Raw genomic sequence first — 17,002 nt, 5'->3', positions numbered from 1 at the left:
CACCCCTTTAAAATCACCCCTTTATAAGCCACCCCTTCCCCTTTTTATGGCTGAGGCAACGGGATGAGCTTGGTTTGAAAGCAAAAGGAACAGCTGCTCCCCCACCCCATGGTATTGTGCAGTGTTAGACCTGGTGTGTGCTGCTGCCTTCTTTGTACCCCCCAATTCCTTTTGTGCCCCCCCCAGCGCCCTGCTAATGGTTTCCTAAGGCAGCTCAGCCCCCCCCAGCTTAAAAAAAGCTCAAAAACAAGGATTTTTTCAGTCTTTTTTATTCATTTTTTATAACAATGAAGGCAACCCCCCTCCCTTTGTCCTGCTTTATGGCTTCTGCTTGCAATGATACCCTCAGCAGGAGCTGGTGGCAGCACCAGGCTGAAGGCACGGCCTGCTCTGCTCTGCTCTACCCCCCCTTATTGCTGTGCTCCCCCTTTGCACACACCGAGTAGGATTTGGGTTTGTTTGGACTCTTACGGCTCCTCTTCAGCCAAACCCCCGACGTTTGTTTATGCAAATAAAACACAATAAATGAGGTTAGGTGTCACGGCTTCCTTCTGTGTTTCAATCTCTGCCTTTCACAGCTTTACTCTGCCACTCAAACCTCCATACCCAGCAGCAGCGAAGGGCTCCATAGGGAGGACTCAGCTCCATGCAGGGCTGTGGCTGCTGTGGGGTTGATGCCCCACTGGCTTTGCTGGGGGGGGATGGTTCTTCCTCCTCCTCCCGCAGCCCCCGCACTGTTTCCCATCCGCCGCCCTCGGCTCGGTTTGGCCTTTGGCCACCGTTGTAGGACTGGGAGAACATCTGGAAAACATCTGGATCCGGCGGGGCTGGAGCTATTTTTGTCCATATGGAAGGAAAGTGGCGGGGATGGGAGCGATGTGGGCTGGATATGGAGGGGGGAGCAGCTCTGAGCCCACCGGGAAACATCCGGAGGGGGCAGATAAATGCAGCGGGATGGAGACAGGGATGGGAAGAGGGACAGCACCGCGCTGTATGGGCAGCACCAGCAGCGCTGCCTTCATCCCAAGGGCTGCTCAGCCCCGGCCTGGTTCGTACCGACAGCTCAAAGTGCATCTGGTGATGGACTGGTCCATGTTCCTGGTCATCTCATTGTCCCCCTGTTCCTGGTCATCTCGTTGTCCCCCTGTTCCCGGTGGTGGTTGCTCAGTAGTGATGCCCGCGGCTCATGGTGCCGCAGCCCAGCAGGTCAGGTTGCCCATTGCGCCAGATCTCGCGGATGATCCGCTCTCGCTCCTCCAGTCGTTGCGCCCGCTCCAGCTCCTCGGCCGATGCGAAGACGTTGATGGGCGCAGCGCCGTCCCCGGGGCTGTGACACTCCAACGGGATCTCGGTCATGGGCAGCAGCGACTCGGATGCAGCGCGATCCACAGTGTCATCTTCATCTTCATCATCATCATCATCATCATCATCATCATCATCCTCGCTGAGGTCGGAGGGGCCGGGCCGGGCCGTGCGGGGCCGGCAGGAGATGCGCAGCAGTAGCAGACACAGCGTCAGCACCAGCCCAAAGCAGACACCCAGCACGAAGTACAGCCCGAAGCTCTCAGGGTTGGCTGCAGGGTTGGAACAACGGGGCTCAGCGGGTGGGCAGGAGCCTTAAGGGGTCCCCAGTAGGACGTGCCCCATGTCCTCACCTCGGATGTGTGCGTATGCGGCCATGCTGTTGCTCAGCAGCTCCATGTCCTGCTTGCGGCTCTCCATGGCTGCAATCAGGGCCTCTGGGGACAGCACATCTGTGGGACATGGGGTGAGTGGGGCACCGTCCAGCTCCCACCACCCTCTGCCCTTCCTGCAGGGCTGGGCAGGATGTGGCTCCTCCAAGCGGATCCGTGGTACCGGGATGGGCCCTTCCGCCGTGGGACACAGCTCCGGGATGGGACCTGCGGGGTCCTCCTCACCCTGTGCACCCCAGGGCTCCTCCTACCACGAGCCTGGGCTGTTTGCCTTGTGGCACGGGGACAAGGACGGGGCCGTGGGGCAAAGGGCAGCGGTGGGATGAGCAGAGGGAGGGACGTGGGGCGGGCGCTGACCCCCATGGGATGAAGTGCTGAGCTTCCTATGGGAAAGTGCTGGGAGGGGATGGAGGGAGTCACAGCCCCCCTGGGGCCCCCCCTAGTGCTGGTGTGGGGCTGGGGCCGTGCTATGGGGCCGTTCTATGGGGCGGAGGCGATGCAGAGCTCAGGCCCTGGCAGAAGGAAACTTTCAATTCCCAGAAACGTCTCCATGGACGGAGGAATGAGGAAAGAAATGCAGAAAATGTGACACATCAGCAGAACCAGCCCTGGACCGTCCGGAGCTGCTGCAGTGGGGAGACCCCATAACGGGGCTGTCGGGGTGCACAGGAAGGTCCCAGCCCCAATGCTGGGTTGGAGACACAGCCCTGCCGTGGGGTGCTGGAGCACAAAGCTGCTTTAAGACCAACACAAGGGCAGCCATGGGGCCACTGCGGCCATAAGGATGGGGACTGGTGCCCTAACCCTCCCCAGAGCAGCACCATAAGGACAGCCCCAAAGCCCCCAGCACTGTGATCCCCCCAAGCACTGAACCCCACATCCCCCTAAACACGGAGCCGTCCCGTAGCACTGAGCACGGCCTCCCCTCTCCCTACATCCCCAACACCCCATCCCTGTATATGGGACATCACGGAGCCGATACCTTCATGCTGGACACACACAGAGGAGCCCCATCAGCCCACGTTGTACTCACCGGGACGGCAGCGCAGCCTCCGCACTTTGGCTGTAGAGAGAAAGAGAGAAAGGTCTGTTTAGCATTAACGCTGCAGCAACAGGAAATAGTTCGGCGCAGGCTGGCGGTCAGCACTCCCTGCTGGAGCCAATGGCAGCTCCGTCCCGATCCCATGGGATGCACAGAGCACAACCCGGCAGCAAGGCCCTATTCCCAGCCATGGGACCAGTCCCATCCCAGCTCCATCTGCATTGCACAGCCAGGACAGCACAAAGCTATGGGGAATGGGGGCAGCTCATGTGCTGCTGGGGTCCCCTCCAGCACAAACACCCCCCTTATATTGCAGCAGGGTCTCCTTACCTGCACATCACTGCAGTACGGAGCCACGGGACCAACTTCACATCATCCTTCAGATGCAAACAGCAGCTGTGGGGTTGTTCTGAGCCCCATAAGAGCTCACACTCTGCTTTGAATCCACCAGCACCAACAGCTTCACAGCAATGAGCTGCTCCTCCACTCAGAGTGCAGCACAGCAGCCCTAACACAGCTGCGTGCCCCCCATCCCCTCCCAGCCAAGTGGATTGGGACCCTACACAGCTATAGGGCTGCACAGCTATGGGGCTGCATAGCAATGGGGCTGCATAGCAATGGGGTTGAACACCCACCCCCCGGGGCTCACTGAGCACCTGGCTCTCCGTACCAACTTTTATTGCCGACATGCAGGAGGTTTGGATGCAGTACAAAAATAACATCTTTATACAAATGGGTTTTGGTTGGTTTGGTTTCTCTTATTTTCCTCCTTTTCCTTACAATAAGATCCTTCCCCCCCTTCCCCCCCCCCAACACCCCACTTGTTACCCCCCATCCCCCCCTGGTTCCAGTTCACTGCAACTCCATATCACAGCGCACTGCAGGCCCCAGAGTATTGCTTTGACTTTGGGATAAGGGAAAAGAGATGGGGAGGAATAAAGGGGGTTGGGATAAAGGGGGGTGTCAGGGCAGGGGACAGACCTGTCAGCTCAATAAATAAGGCGAGGGCTCGAAGCTACTGGCTCAGCTGGGGGCTGCGGCCAGGGGAGCAGCCCCACCATGAGGGGCAAGAGAAGGCAATGCTACAGCTGAGCTGCTGCTCATCCCCACTGCAGCACGGAGCTCAGGTGGATGATGGGGATGATGGGGGGAGAGGGGGGGCAGCTCGTTCACATTATAACCCATCTATTAGATCTGTACCACAACTGAAGTGTGAAAAAACGCTCGGTGAGAATTAATGCAACTTGAACCGCACCTGGGATAAGCTACACCAGAATAAAGGAAAAGATTAAAAACGTGTGATCTTAACCAAACTAAAAGGGTTGGGTGGGGGGAAAGGGGGGGAGCCCCCCCAGCAACCACAGCCATAAGGGGGGGGTCTGCACAGCCACGGGCTGCAGGGACAGCTCCATCCCTGTGCCAACAGCTGGTGATGGAAGCTGGGCCAAGCCAGGGCAGTGCAGCCACAGCATGGCGGGTAGGGGGGCACAGTAAGGATAGATTGAAGGTTGAGGGGGGGGGGGGTTGAGTGGGAGGCTTCAGGAAATTCTGACTTTCAAGAAACCCGGATCAAAATCGAAGCTTATTCAAACCATATGGAGCGAATGCGATCGGCCGACTCTCCATGCTACACAGCCATACTCTCGTGCCAACAAAGCCAGCGCTTCACCCTGGGAGGGAGACTCCTTTACTCCCCCCCCTCAAAGGGCTTCGCTCGGTCCAGAGAACAGCACGGTTAAAAAGACAAGAGAGGTAGATTACAGTCGTGATGAGAAGCAGATGAGTCACCCAGGCTTCGCTTTAAAAACAGATTCCAGGAGACACCGTTGAGGCCGTCGCTTCCAAAAGGAGCTTTGTGAAAAGTCTCTTCTCCCTCTGCTGCGTATCCCAGAGCAGAGCTCAGAACTGCTACATGATTTCTCTGCTGTGGGACAGCCTGTATTGCTGCTGGGCTGTGCTGTGGGCTGCAGGGCGTGCTCTGCTCCTACCCAGAGGTGTGGAAGTTATTTCCTCAGGTAGCGCTGGGCCAGGATGGCCGCGTCCAGAGGGTTCATGGGCTGAGCATCGTGGCCCAGGCGGCGAACAGGGGGGATGTTCCCAAACTGCCTCTTCTGCAGGAAGCTCTTGGCCTCGTGCAATGTGTTTTTCTCCTCGGCCAGCAGCAGCTGCTGCCTCATGTAGTTCTCAAACTCGTACTGTGAGCACTCCTCCGTCACCTTTGCCTGAGGGACAATGAGCCCATCAGAGTGCAGCCCCGCTCCCAGCACACAAACACACACACCCCCATACACTCAAGTTACCTCCTGTGGGTGTTCAGGGTTGGCCACCTGGTCATCAATGTCCGGCACCACCTGCAAAGGGCCGCTCAGGGATGACATGGACTGCCTGCAGGGAGAGACACCATCAGGACCACACTTAACCATACTACCCCCCTTTAGTCCCCCTTCCCCCCCCAGGGCTTTGCTTTTAGTTTTCAGACAGGATGTGGAACAAACGCCTCTCACAGGTGGGAGAGAAAACAGCCACGGCTCCAAAAATCACAGGCTGAGCAGCTGACTCAACCAGGCAGAACAAGAACTCGGTCTGTGTGCGCTGCTGGGAGCAGACAGGAGGTCACAAGGCTGGGGAGAGGGCAGCACAAATCACACACTGCCGGGGTGAGCTTCTGCTGCAGAGTCCTCCTGGAACCTGCAGCTGCTGTAACACAACTCAAAGACAGAGACACCAAATCCTCTGCAACGTACCAGGATGCGATGATGGAGCTGAGAGAATCCAGCACTTCAGAAGCCGTCAGGCGCTGCTGCGGATCCAAAACGAGCAGTTTTCGGATCAAACACACAGTGTTCTCTGAGACCCGACCATCCCTGGGGACAAAATGAGTGGTGAGGCTGGGTCTGAGGTAGGCAGCACCAGCAGCAAGAGCTACAAGAGCTCTGAGCCAACACAATTAACCCGGAGCTGAACCCTGCAGCACGATGCCTTCCTCACCATTACATTACACATTCCAGCTCTTCTTGCTGCTCCCCAGCAGCCTGGCTGAGCCCACCCATAGGGCTCCATAGGGGAGGGCTGAGCCCACCCATAGGGCTCCATAGGGGAGGGCTGAGCCCACCCATAGGGCTCCATAGGGGAGGGGGAGAGAAGGTGGCACTCACTCAGGGATGGTGTACTCTGCAGCCTTGATTTTGCGGAAGAGCTCCTGAGGTATGCTGTCATAGAACGGGAACTGGCCATAGAGCATGGTGAAGAGCACGACGCCCAGCGCCCACATGTCACTGGGTTTGCCTCGGTACGGCCGACCTGCAGGGAGGGAGGAGGTGAAAACATCAGGGTTGGTGACTCTGCAGCACATGGAGCATCTCAATATGTGATCCTCCCCCTTTGGAACCTGCCCCCCAGCATCCAGGTAATGGATGTGCTGCTCAATCAAGCCAACAGCAGCATGTGTGAGGCTCAGAACTCAAACTCCAGCACTGCACCGCAGCATAGGATGGAGGGAAGGACTTCCTCTGAGTCACGCAGTGAGTCACTGCTGCAGCATTTGTTATTTGTACTAATTATTCTCTGCTTTATACGCTCAAAAAAAAAGGCACCTCTCCCTCCTCCCCCAGCTTTTCCTGCAGTGACATTTCAGCAGCCATAAAACACAACCCATCTCTCCATAGAAGACAGCTTGTCCCAGCAACTAAAACAATGATTAATTCTCTGGGCTTTTCAGCTTTCCTTTGCAAAGGAGTTTTAGCAACACAGACAGAGGGATGCTCAGATCCTTCAGATGGTGAAGCTTGAGATGTCCCCAAGTAACTTCTGTCTCTGGAAGGAATCTGCAGACTGAGCCACTTTGGAGCAGTTTTGAGGCACACGGGAGCCCTGCAGCAATTGCACAGAGGCCATTCAAAGCCATCAGATGCAGCCTGGATGCTGACAGCAGGGCTGCATGGTACCCCGGGCTGGCAGGAAGGAGCAGCTCCATAACCCTCCAGCTGAGCTGCAACTGCTCCGTACTCCTACAAAGCAGTTGGCTTACATCACCCATCTGGTTCCAAGGGCCTCAGGATATCCTGCAGAACAGGAAAGGCCTGCAAAAAGCATGAATTCCACTTCCCTGCTGGCTTCTACCTCCCTTCCTGGCCTAGTCCTGCCCAGGAGGGGAAGCAGCCTCAGACCTGCCTGATGGATGTTGGAGGAAGAGCTCAGCTACGTTGGCTGCTGCTGCCTGTGAACTTGACAGTGAATTTACTGGGGTGGCCTATTGGGTCTTACACAGTGAGCAGAAAAAAACCAGCTCCCTCTGAGGGTATCTCCCATATAGAACTGCCTGGGAGACCACAGACTGGTAAGGGATGACTCAAATCTTCTGCAGAGGTGTTCTCAGTGTTCTAGGGAAAGAATGGCAAGGATCACCACGGATCAGCTGGATGAGAGCAAACCCAGCACCCCAGTGCCTGCCTGAGCCACTTTAAGAGCCACAATAAGTGAAAGATGTGTTATATGCAGGGCTGTGAGCTCCCAGCATGAAGGAAGCGATGCCTACCACTGAGCACATCGGGGCTGATGTAGGCAGGGCTCCCCCGCTGGTCCTTCAGAAGGTCATCCTCACTCACGAGGTGCTTCCCCAGACAGAAGTTTGTTATGGTTATCCGATGAGTCCTGGGAAGAAGCAGAGGGATGGGTGAACAAGGAGCACGTGCAATGAGCCATAGGAAGCCTCCAACACTGTAAGTATGGCTTTGCCAGTGGCAGATAATGCAGTTTCCAAGGGAAAGTGAACCCATTCCAGAACTACCACCATGTTTCAACTTCCACATCATTCAGATAGTCTGGCTCTTAATGTACAACCCACTGGACTGAGCAGAAAAAACATCCTTTATATGCTTCAGAAAACACCATCTTCTGTATTCTTGAATAATATGGGGATTGGTATGAAAACCTACCAGCCTTGGTAGGTAAAACCTGCTTGCTTTCAAATAGTATTAGGGAGGAGAATAAGGGCAAAGCGAGCTGCAATCACAGAGGATCCACTTGCTTCCTACAGCCTGGGAGCCTGAGGACCCAAAGCTTTCCAAGTCTGTATTCATTCCACAGTTAAAACAACAGTGTGAAAAGACAAATTCCACTCATTCCTAAGGCGAGTGCAAAATACTGAGCCAGTAAAGTAATGCTGAAGGATACAGCAACGGATCTGAACTTGCCAGCTGAGTAACTGCATATATAAGACACACCAAGCTGCAAGGAGCACCCTGCAGAGCCACCCCTGCGGGCACTGAGGCTGTGCCCCATGGATGCATCTCTGTGCTGTGCTGAGCCTTGCACCAAGCAGCTGATGGGAACAAGGAAGCCGCTTCAAGAGCACATACAGACAGAAGAACTTTGTTTAGATAAGTAAATATTTTGCTGCTAGCAAAAATAAAACCAACACAGCAGCAGAGCAGCCAGAGATTTAACAGTGCTGTGATTATAGTGCACAGTGCAGCGCTGGGAGTTCCTGCAGCACGATGGGAAGTGAATTACACAAAGAGAACCATTCCACATGGTTTAGTTCCTTCTTTTTTATAAGAACTGCTTCTCTTACAGGTTTCTGGATTACTACAAAACTTAGTTGTCAGAATCCAACAGGAAATGCTGACACGAGGTCACCAAGTGTTATAAAGACAGAACTGACTCCATCAGGCTCGATTCATTGTTGGATATCAGCCTGTATAGCCCTGAACTGGGTCTGTATTTCCACACAGCTCCCCTCCGTGTCCCTCAGCCTTCTCACAGAGTGCTCTCAGTCAGCACCGCCTCCAGCTTTGTTCCTACAGAAACATCTGCTTCAGGGCAAGCACCACAAAGGGACTCTCCAGCACACTTACCTTTTGTTTAGCACCATGTTTCCTAGTTTCAAGTCTCTGTGCACGATATTTTTCTGTAAGATAAAGAGTTGTGTAACAATGAGCAAAGGCTTTTTGGTCTGAATGTGATGCTTACATAAAAGCACTGAGCATCTATCCTTTGAAATGAGGCCATCTTCATTCTCAGGCTACAAAAATACAGGTGGGAAACAGACATCACATCAATTTCTTCTAGATATAAATTAAGAAAGGCAGAGCTGATGATAATATACAGCAGAGCACTGAATGACAACTATGTTAAAATAACTACGACACCTGAAGTCTTTCCAGTATCAATGCACAGCATTAGGAAGCCTGGAACATCACTGCCCAGGCTTAAAGATGGAAACTCCTTTTCATAGAGCAAGTGGTCAAACAGCAGCTTAATCTGTTCTTGTTGCAGCGCTTCATAGCAGATAGATTGTGAACTCGTAACTTGAGCTTTGAACTCAGAAGAATCGATTCTTTGTGCTTCAAAGGGAAACAGCCTCAAGTGCCTCCTGCAGCTCATCAGCCTCTGCTCTCTTCCTCAACCACCACTTCTCTGGGTTCATAACACAGCTCACCCGATCTGCACTGAGCCCAGCTGGTCCTTCCATGCTTCAAAACCAAAGGGGTGGGGAAGCTCCCATGGCCTGGGGCACAAGGGCTTATACAGAACACAGCTACTGACATGCAGCTCTATCCTCTGTAACCTCCCCACAGCCCACGTGAGGAAGTTCCAAGATATTTAACATGGGAAAATCAAGTCTTCCAGCACTGAAAGGAACAGCAAAGACCTCACCTTATGTAATGCTTCCACCACTCGTACCACATCATAAAAGATCACAACAGTCTCTCGCTCACTGAGCCTCTTCTCCTTAATGACATAATGCTGCAGATTGATCAGATCTGCTGTTTTGTCACTGAAATCGTGAGCACAGAGACAGTCTAACACCAGGCAAATGCGCTTCTTCATTTTTCTGACCATTCTGTTGGCTTCTAGATCCTCTATAATTTCGCAAGCTCGGTCCTGCAGGGAAGCAAACACATGAGCAATGGTTCAGGCAGCTATCAGACAGAGCACTAGAAAATAAATACAGGCTGATCCCAGAATAAGTGGAAGCAATTACAGGGCTTGATCTTTGTCCCAAGTGAGGATTTCAGAGAGATGATGCATGATCTCTGCTTGAAGAAGCCAGAGAAAGTCTGTGCTCTTGGCTTACAGCAGCACTGACAGCAAGACGTGCAACTATATGTAAAACCTGAACAAACCCTATGGATCATTAAGAAGCAGAAGAACAGAAAAATCAACAGTTCTTTCCTAACAGTGAGCAGAATAGAACCACATTGGACTTTTGCTTTATTTAAGATACAGCACAGACAGCTTGGAGTGAAAAGTCTGCTGGCAAAACACAAGCAGCAAGCAAAGCAATACCAGCATATCCCAGTAGTAACTCCTACCCACGAGCAGCCCTGAAGGTGTTAAGAGCACGTTCACTCACTGGGGATGCTGATCAGCACATTTACTGGTTTGTTTCAACACACCGAAACAGTTCCTTGGCACCTTGCTCCTTCTTAGCAGCCACCATAAAACACAACCTCAGTTCTGTGAGCACAAGTTAATTTGCTGGTAAAGCAGGGAGGCAGCCCGTAAATGTCATTACATGAGGTTTACAGGCCCCAAGTGCAATATGACAGCAGTCAGTGTCAAACTGTGAGCATCAGAGGGTGTGCTGAGCACCTGCCTTGTCTTCAGTGTTCTCACACTTCCCAGATCCCAACCCTGTTATATCACACACAACACCCCAAAGGCCTTGCCACAAAATGTGCTTGTTTGAAGCAGTGCTGAGGATCCTCAATGTGCTGTGAACTCTTTGTGCGCCAGAAGAGGGTCAGCACCAAATGCATAGCACACAAAAGCAGCTCAAGCCAGCAGCAATCACCAGCATTGCCCTGAGCTGTGTGGTCACCAGCTGTACCTGGAAGAGCCCATGGTGATGAACCACTCCTTCCTGATTGTGGAGCAGGGAAAGGAGAGAATATTCCGTGTGCAGCAGCATCTTGCCCTGTCGTTCTTCCTGTGTTTCTATGCCTTTATCTCCCCTTTCTTCTAAGGTGAGAATCTTCAGGGAAAAGGAAAAAGACTTTTACAACTCCCAGAAACAAAGGAAAAAAGGAAAAGCAAATGCCCCCAAGCTCTTTCACACCTTAGGTAATCACATGGATACTTAACACTTGGGTGTAATTACTCTGCTATCTGTGCACTTGAGACAAGCCTGTCTGAACTAAGAGCTGCACAGAATGCATAGCATGAGCCTGAATAACATAGAAGAGGCTCAGGTGGTTTATGCCAAGAACCCAAGAGGCCCTTCCTGCTTTGGTGCAGCAGAGGAGACCACAGGGCTCTGGGAGAGCACTGCAGAGCCCCAGGAGAGCCTCAGCTCAGAGCTGAACTCGAGCCCAGAGTGTTGCCTGCAGGGCCCCTCAGCTCAGCCTGCACCAAGCACTGCCATGAGTTAGAGAAGAGCTGGAGCCCCTGCGCTTTGCTTACCTTTAGCTGATAAAAGTCATCTGTCCCATCCTTCCTTGCCAAACACTGAACAATACTTGGCACAGGGGAGTTACCTAAACGTGGACCTAACAGCACAAAGCAAAAACAGACTTGTTTTCCTCAAGCAGCAATGACTAATTCAGGGTTACATCAGTATCCAAGTGTCACACAGTTTATGTTAGCTTAAATCAAGCTCTTTTTTTTTTAGGACACCAAGAGTCCTTCTGCAAACCACGATCTAAACACAAAAATGAAACCATTTTGGATGGTGTTTTGAGTTGTTAACTGCAAAATCTTTGGCAAAAAAAGAAAAATCACAATAGCAATGATGTGAAATTCATATTTCTGCATGCCTGAACCATGCAGCTTTTGCATATACCAACAACAGCCCTGGCAACTCCTGCTACTGCTCCTCCCAACCCAACCACCACCTCTGCAGGGACTGCTCAGGCACATGGATCACTCCATGCTGCAAGTTAAAATGGACAGAGGACACTCCATGTCAAATCAGCTACTGATTGCTGCTGGTCTCCAGCTGAAAAGCCATCACTTCTTAGACTGCTGCCCTGTGATGCCAAGGGAGCTGATAGGCTCTACATTACACATCTGCTTTGCCTTCTGCTTTCAGTTTTACCTTCAACAGCAACCAGTTGAAAATGAAAGATGAAGAGAAGCCCCCCTGCTCACCCAGTATGAAAGGTCCTGCTCTCTTGGCATTATTTCCAGAGATCCCTGTACAAAGAGCTTTTGCCTTAGCAGATGTTTCCCCAGCTCCTCTGTCTGATGCTCGCCGCTTCATCCTTGGCTCTTGAAAGAGAGAAAAGATCACATTTGGACGAGCAACTGAATTAATTTCCTTATATCACCCCTTATTTCACATGGGAAGGCTTTCGTTTACTGATATGCTGTTCTGCCCACTCATCCTTCTGCAAAGGAAACCCCAGCAACCAACAAATATGGCTCATTTACTGCTAGAGCAGCTGTGGACTGGATGCATTTTGAAGGTATAAATCAGCTCCATTATTCAAAGCAACGTCTCCTAGAACAGAGGTTTGAGAGACGTGGTGGGAAACCAAGTGAAAAATAACCAGAGCTTGCTCTACAGCAGAACCCAAGTCTGTTAATTAATATATTCCAAACAAAGTCTGCAAACTAAGGCTGCAGTCATCCTTCGTGTGGCTGCCTCCTTCTGATTCAGTTCTGTGCATTCATTCTAGAAGAGGAGGAAGTGAGCCCGGATCCATTTGCTTTCTCTAAGCAAGTCCCAGCCAAGCCCTGCTGACTTCCCTATAAGCTGATCAAATCTTTTGGCTTGCACTTGGGTTCAAAAAAGTCCCCAAGTTTCACCATGGAAGAGAGTGACAAATCACCACGCTGTGAAGGAAGCCGGGACATTCACCCTCCGGCAACCCCACCCTTTCTGTGGACACAGCAGTGATCTCATCTCGTTAATTAGGGAGCAGTATCTGTCACCAAGGTCAGAGATAGCAGCAGAGATAAGGTGAGAAATCTTCCAGCGGATTTACACCCCTGCACTGTTGGATTCCATCCCGAGTTCAGATCTTTGAGCAAGAAATCTCCCTCCTGCTCCCCATCACCCCCAACCCAATGTGTGAGCAGCCCCATGGGATCCTCTGCTCTCTGCTGGTAACATGTGAGTAAGATTTCCATTGGAGAAACCCCACTGCACTGAAACTCTGAGATAACGAGCGTTGTGCAATGGGAACCGGGTAGGAACCTCTGGTGCAAACGGTGTTATGGTAAACAAAATCAACCGGAGGACTCACGTAGTTCAGCATCAACTGTATCTTCACTCTTCTCCCAAACTATGTTTTCCAGCGTCTCAGGAGACAGGAGTCCTCAGCTCGGAGAAGCCTGGTTGCTTGGAAGGTCGAGGGCTCTGCAATGTGAAATGAGATGCAGCTGATGCTACGGTGCTCCTGTGTTTGCCCTCCCCAGCTGCAGATGTCACAGAGCCTTCATTGCTGCTAAACCATCACAGGAGCTGATTCTTAAGGTCTGGATTTGAACAGAATGCTCCACCTACACCTCCTCAACTTCTAAAGCACACCTACACCCCCATCAAGCACAACAGCTCACAGGAGCCAAAGGGCTCTGGGGGTCCCGGCAGGCACAGAGCACGCAAAGTGCTTTAAGTGAAGGTCATGGGGCAAAGGAAGAGCATTGAGGCAGCTGCTGTGAGAGAGCAGAGCTGTTGCCTTTCCTGCATGTTGTGTAACCCCCATTAGAGCAGGGAAACTGGTCAAAGGGCCACGGTTTCATTGTGCAAGATCCTGCTGTGCTGCAGCAGGCTGGCATGGGGCTGGAAGGACTGCTCTGAGCCAGGGTGTAAGGCACTGTATGTAGAAGCCACAAATACAGAGCGGGAGGTTCCCTCCTGCAGAGCCAGCTGCTGCTTTCTGCCCACAGATCCATCTCATTCTGAGCTGCACTGATGCAAAGCTCTCACTCCAAGGGGCTGCCCTCATCCAACACAAAGCTGGTGCTGCTCAGACACAAACAGCAGCTCCATAGAAGTCTGGGTTTGGGATTGCTGCAGGCTGTGAGTGGAGACACCTCAAGTCAAAGGTGCAGCACACCAGGACCCAGCTGCCCATCGCCCCACAGCTCAAAGCACAGCAAGGTGATGTGCTTTGTGACGGGCACACAGCAAGCAGGCAGCCCAGGAACCAATCCTGCTGCGATGGAGCAATCCCAACACGGAGATGAGCAGCACTGTGCCCTTTCCCAGCTCTTCCCACTGCAAAAGGAACCCCATTTCAACATCAGTACAATCCATCTCAACACAGTGTATCCCAGCAGGTCCATGGATGCTCACACAGTGGTTCCCCACCCCCTTCAGTGCAGGAACTGCTCACACTGAGCTCTGCCACCCCCGCTCCATCTGTGACACCATTGGGCTCAGACAATGAGGCTGCAAGTCTAACATAGGAATTCATCACTGAGTTCTGGTGCAGAGCAAGCACTGCATCCAAACCTCAGTGGAGAACTGTAGAGCTTCCTACTGCATCGTGACTTTAATAGAACCGTTAATCAAATAACTGTGGAGGCCCAGATCTAATGTCTTTTAATTAGGTAGCTTAAGGAAATTGTCTTATTCCTGACCTGCCACGCAACGTCCCAATGCCCAGCACAGCAACAAAGGAAAGCAAGTGGAGGAGGTGCAAGTGCATCAGGGTGAGGAACGGGCAGGTCCTGCAGTCCAGCTGCCTTCATTAATATCATTAATAGCAGGAGCTGAAAAAACAGCACCTTTGGGGTGTGAGCAGGATTACTCAGCACCACAGAAACTAGTGAAGGAACTGGAAGAGCTGACACAAACCCAGCGGTGTTTTCTGCTGCTTTATCTCACAGGGGCACAAAGAGGGTTTGTCTGGGCTTATGAGGTGAATGCCAAAGGCCACAGTGCTGTCCTAGCGAGGAGCTGGTCTCTGCAAGGAAGGAAATGGGGTGACAGAGAGGAGACAGGACAGTGCTGGGGCAGCAGCAGATAAGAGCCCAGCGGTGTCTGCTGGACAGCTTTGGGTTTATTGGGAGCCCAACACTGCAACGTTTGGTAGAGAGCCGGAAAGAACACCAAAAGTTAAGGAAGTTCAGCAGTTCTGCAATAGAAACACAAATAATCAAAGAAAAAGTCCACTGGATGACTCAGAAGCGACAGTACAACCAAACCCACGAGCCTCTCTGGGAAGAGCTGCCTTCAACAGAGCACACAGCAGCCCTGAGTCACTGATTTCTTGGAAACACGGAGCCCGGTGAGCTCCTTCCCCTTGAACCAAGTGAGCTCGGGGGGAGGCACAGAGCTGGGCTCACAGCACTCAAGAGCCTCAAGCACAGGCAGTGCTGGGAACACATCACTTCCATGGGCAGAACCCACTGGAGGAGAGGAAATCCCTTCCCAGCCCCCAGCAGGGAGCTCCATAGCACAAGATTCCAGTGCCGTGACCACGAGCTGGCAGCAGGCTGGGCTGCTCCAAACCCTTCTGATGCATCAACACAAGGGCTCGCCAAGGACTCATCGCTGGGAGTTCCCTGCTGGGTTACACAAACACCAGCTCCAGCTTCACAGCAGCACAGCCACGTCCCTGTGCAGCCCCATATCCTGATGCAGGGGGGGGAGGCGTGTTGCTGTAGGGGGTTATTTTGGTTTGCAGTTGCTATGGGCAGAGCGACAGCACAGCAGGGCTTTCCTCACACACAGATATATACACACATATACACACACATCAGCGTGTGACTCACACGTGCTGACACTTTTACAGCCAGGTGTGGCTGCTGCTCACAATGCCCCACTCATCAACCCGGGATGAGATAGAGAGAAACACAGACGTCACCCATATGGGTAAACCCTACCGCCACGCCAACGTTACTATTGTCTGCAGCACGAAAGCACGTTGATAGATGGTATCGGGTACAAGAAATAAGCACGCGTTGGTAAGCAAACAGGGTTATTTCGCATTGAAATAGACACCAGCACAGTTTGAGGCTCAATGAGAGCAGTGTAGGGACATAGAGCAGCATTGAGCTCTAAATACAGGCTGAGCCCAGCAGGGGCTGTGAACCCTTCACAGAATCACAGAATGACCCGGGTTGGAAGGGACCTCAAGGATCATGTAGTTCAAACCCCCCTGCCTAGCAGGGCCACCAAACATACACATTTACTAGATCAGGTTGCTCAGGAGACCCCATAGATCCCCACAGAGACCCCATAGACCCCATAGAGACCCCATAGATCAGGTTGCCCATGGCCCCGTCCAACCTGGCCTTGAACACCTCCAAGGACGGGGCATCCACAACCTCCCTGGGCAGCCTGTTCCAGGGCCTCACCACTCTCCTAGTGAAGAACTTCCCCCTAACATCCAACCTAAATCTTCCCTCTTTTAACTTCAAACCATTTCCCCTAGTCCTGCTATTATCAGCCCTTTCCAAGAGTTTACTCCCCTCCTGGTTGTAGGTTCCCTTCAGGTATTGAAAGGCTGCAATGAGGTCACCCCACAACCTTCTCTTCTCCAGGCTGAACAAACCCAACTCCCTCAGCCTGTCCTCACAGTGGAGCTGCTCCAGCCCCCTGATCACCTTTGTGACCCTCCTCTTCACTAAGGGCCTATAGGGCAGAGCTCTGTGTGGATACAGGAGGGGATAACACTTAATGCCCCGAGGATTATTGCAGCCCTTCCTCGAAGCATTAACGAGCTCTGAGGGCTTTCCCACCTTCATGATACACTTATACGCTGTATAGGATACGCTTTAATGCTGCTGTATAGACCTCACACTGGGCCTACACAGCACCACAGGCCGGGCAGCACTAAGGGCCGCTTTGCTGCTGGATAATAGACCCCCACACGCAGCCAAATGGGGACAGACCCGAACCCACGGCTGTGACCCGCTGTTCACTCCCCCCTCCGGCCTCTCATAGTGTCCCACACCGCCCCATCCCGGCCCATCCCGGCCCATCACTCACCCATGGCCCCGGGGCCGGAGCGGCCGCTCGGCGCGGCCTCCTCTCAGCCACCTGACAGCGGAAGTGACGCACAACCCGGCCCCGCCCCCCAAGTCATCACCCCGCCTTCTGAAGGAACGGCAGCGCTCATTGGATAGTTGAAGCAGCGCCCGGATGTGATTGGCTGCGAGAGGAGTGTTGAGAGAGTGATGGGAGGTGTGCACTAATTGGCTGAGTGGTGATGATTGATTGGCTGATGAGAGATGACTCTCTCCGTTGATTGGTGCATGCTGTGCGAGCGGGTCGGTCAGCGGGCGGGATCTTATCCGCGCCTTGATTGGAAGAGAAACGCTTCAAGCTCCGCCCTTCCCACCCGCGCATGCGCACTGCTCCACCGCC

At 52.7% G+C, this 17,002-nt stretch overlaps 2 protein-coding genes across 6 annotated transcripts; both read right to left on the bottom strand.

The window, feature by feature from the left end:
* Positions 1-190: 190 nt before the first annotated feature.
* On the bottom strand, positions 191-3,256 carry EVA1B (eva-1 homolog B). 5 transcript variants are annotated; one of them, XM_015883436.3, is made up of 4 exons: positions 3,067-3,256; positions 2,728-2,757; positions 1,656-1,754; positions 191-1,574 (listed from the first exon to the last, which is right to left on the bottom strand). In XM_015883436.3, exons 3-4 carry the CDS (start codon positions 1,720-1,722, stop codon positions 1,165-1,167), a joined length of 477 nt encoding a protein of 158 aa, XP_015738922.2. In that variant the 5' UTR covers positions 1,723-1,754; positions 2,728-2,757; positions 3,067-3,256; the 3' UTR covers positions 191-1,164. The 5 variants fall into 5 exon arrangements, with proteins under 5 accessions (XP_015738922.2, XP_015738925.2, XP_015738926.2 ...); XM_015883439.3 differs by having other exon boundaries at positions 2,677-2,757; positions 3,067-3,241; XM_015883440.3 differs by lacking the exon at positions 3,067-3,256 and having other exon boundaries at positions 2,677-2,810.
* Positions 3,257-3,397: 141 nt separating this feature from the next.
* On the bottom strand, positions 3,398-16,692 carry STK40 (serine/threonine kinase 40). Its single transcript, XM_015883432.3, has 12 exons — positions 16,625-16,692; positions 12,930-13,042; positions 11,830-11,949; positions 11,143-11,228; positions 10,571-10,714; positions 9,394-9,621; positions 8,592-8,644; positions 7,271-7,386; positions 5,892-6,036; positions 5,481-5,600; positions 5,037-5,121; positions 3,398-4,958 (listed from the first exon to the last, which is right to left on the bottom strand). Exons 3-12 carry the CDS (start codon positions 11,939-11,941, stop codon positions 4,740-4,742), a joined length of 1,308 nt encoding a protein of 435 aa, XP_015738918.1. The 5' UTR covers positions 11,942-11,949; positions 12,930-13,042; positions 16,625-16,692; the 3' UTR covers positions 3,398-4,739.
* Between the last annotated feature and the right edge of the window lie 310 nt (positions 16,693-17,002).

Source organism: Coturnix japonica, chromosome 17 (genome assembly GCF_054131305.1).
Source record: "Coturnix japonica strain WE chromosome 17, WE-NBRP24, whole genome shotgun sequence".
NCBI classification, from domain to species: Eukaryota; Metazoa; Chordata; class Aves; order Galliformes; family Phasianidae; genus Coturnix; species Coturnix japonica.
The sequence above is the reverse complement of the archived record's forward strand: the minus strand, read 5'-3'. Positions and strand labels throughout refer to the sequence as shown.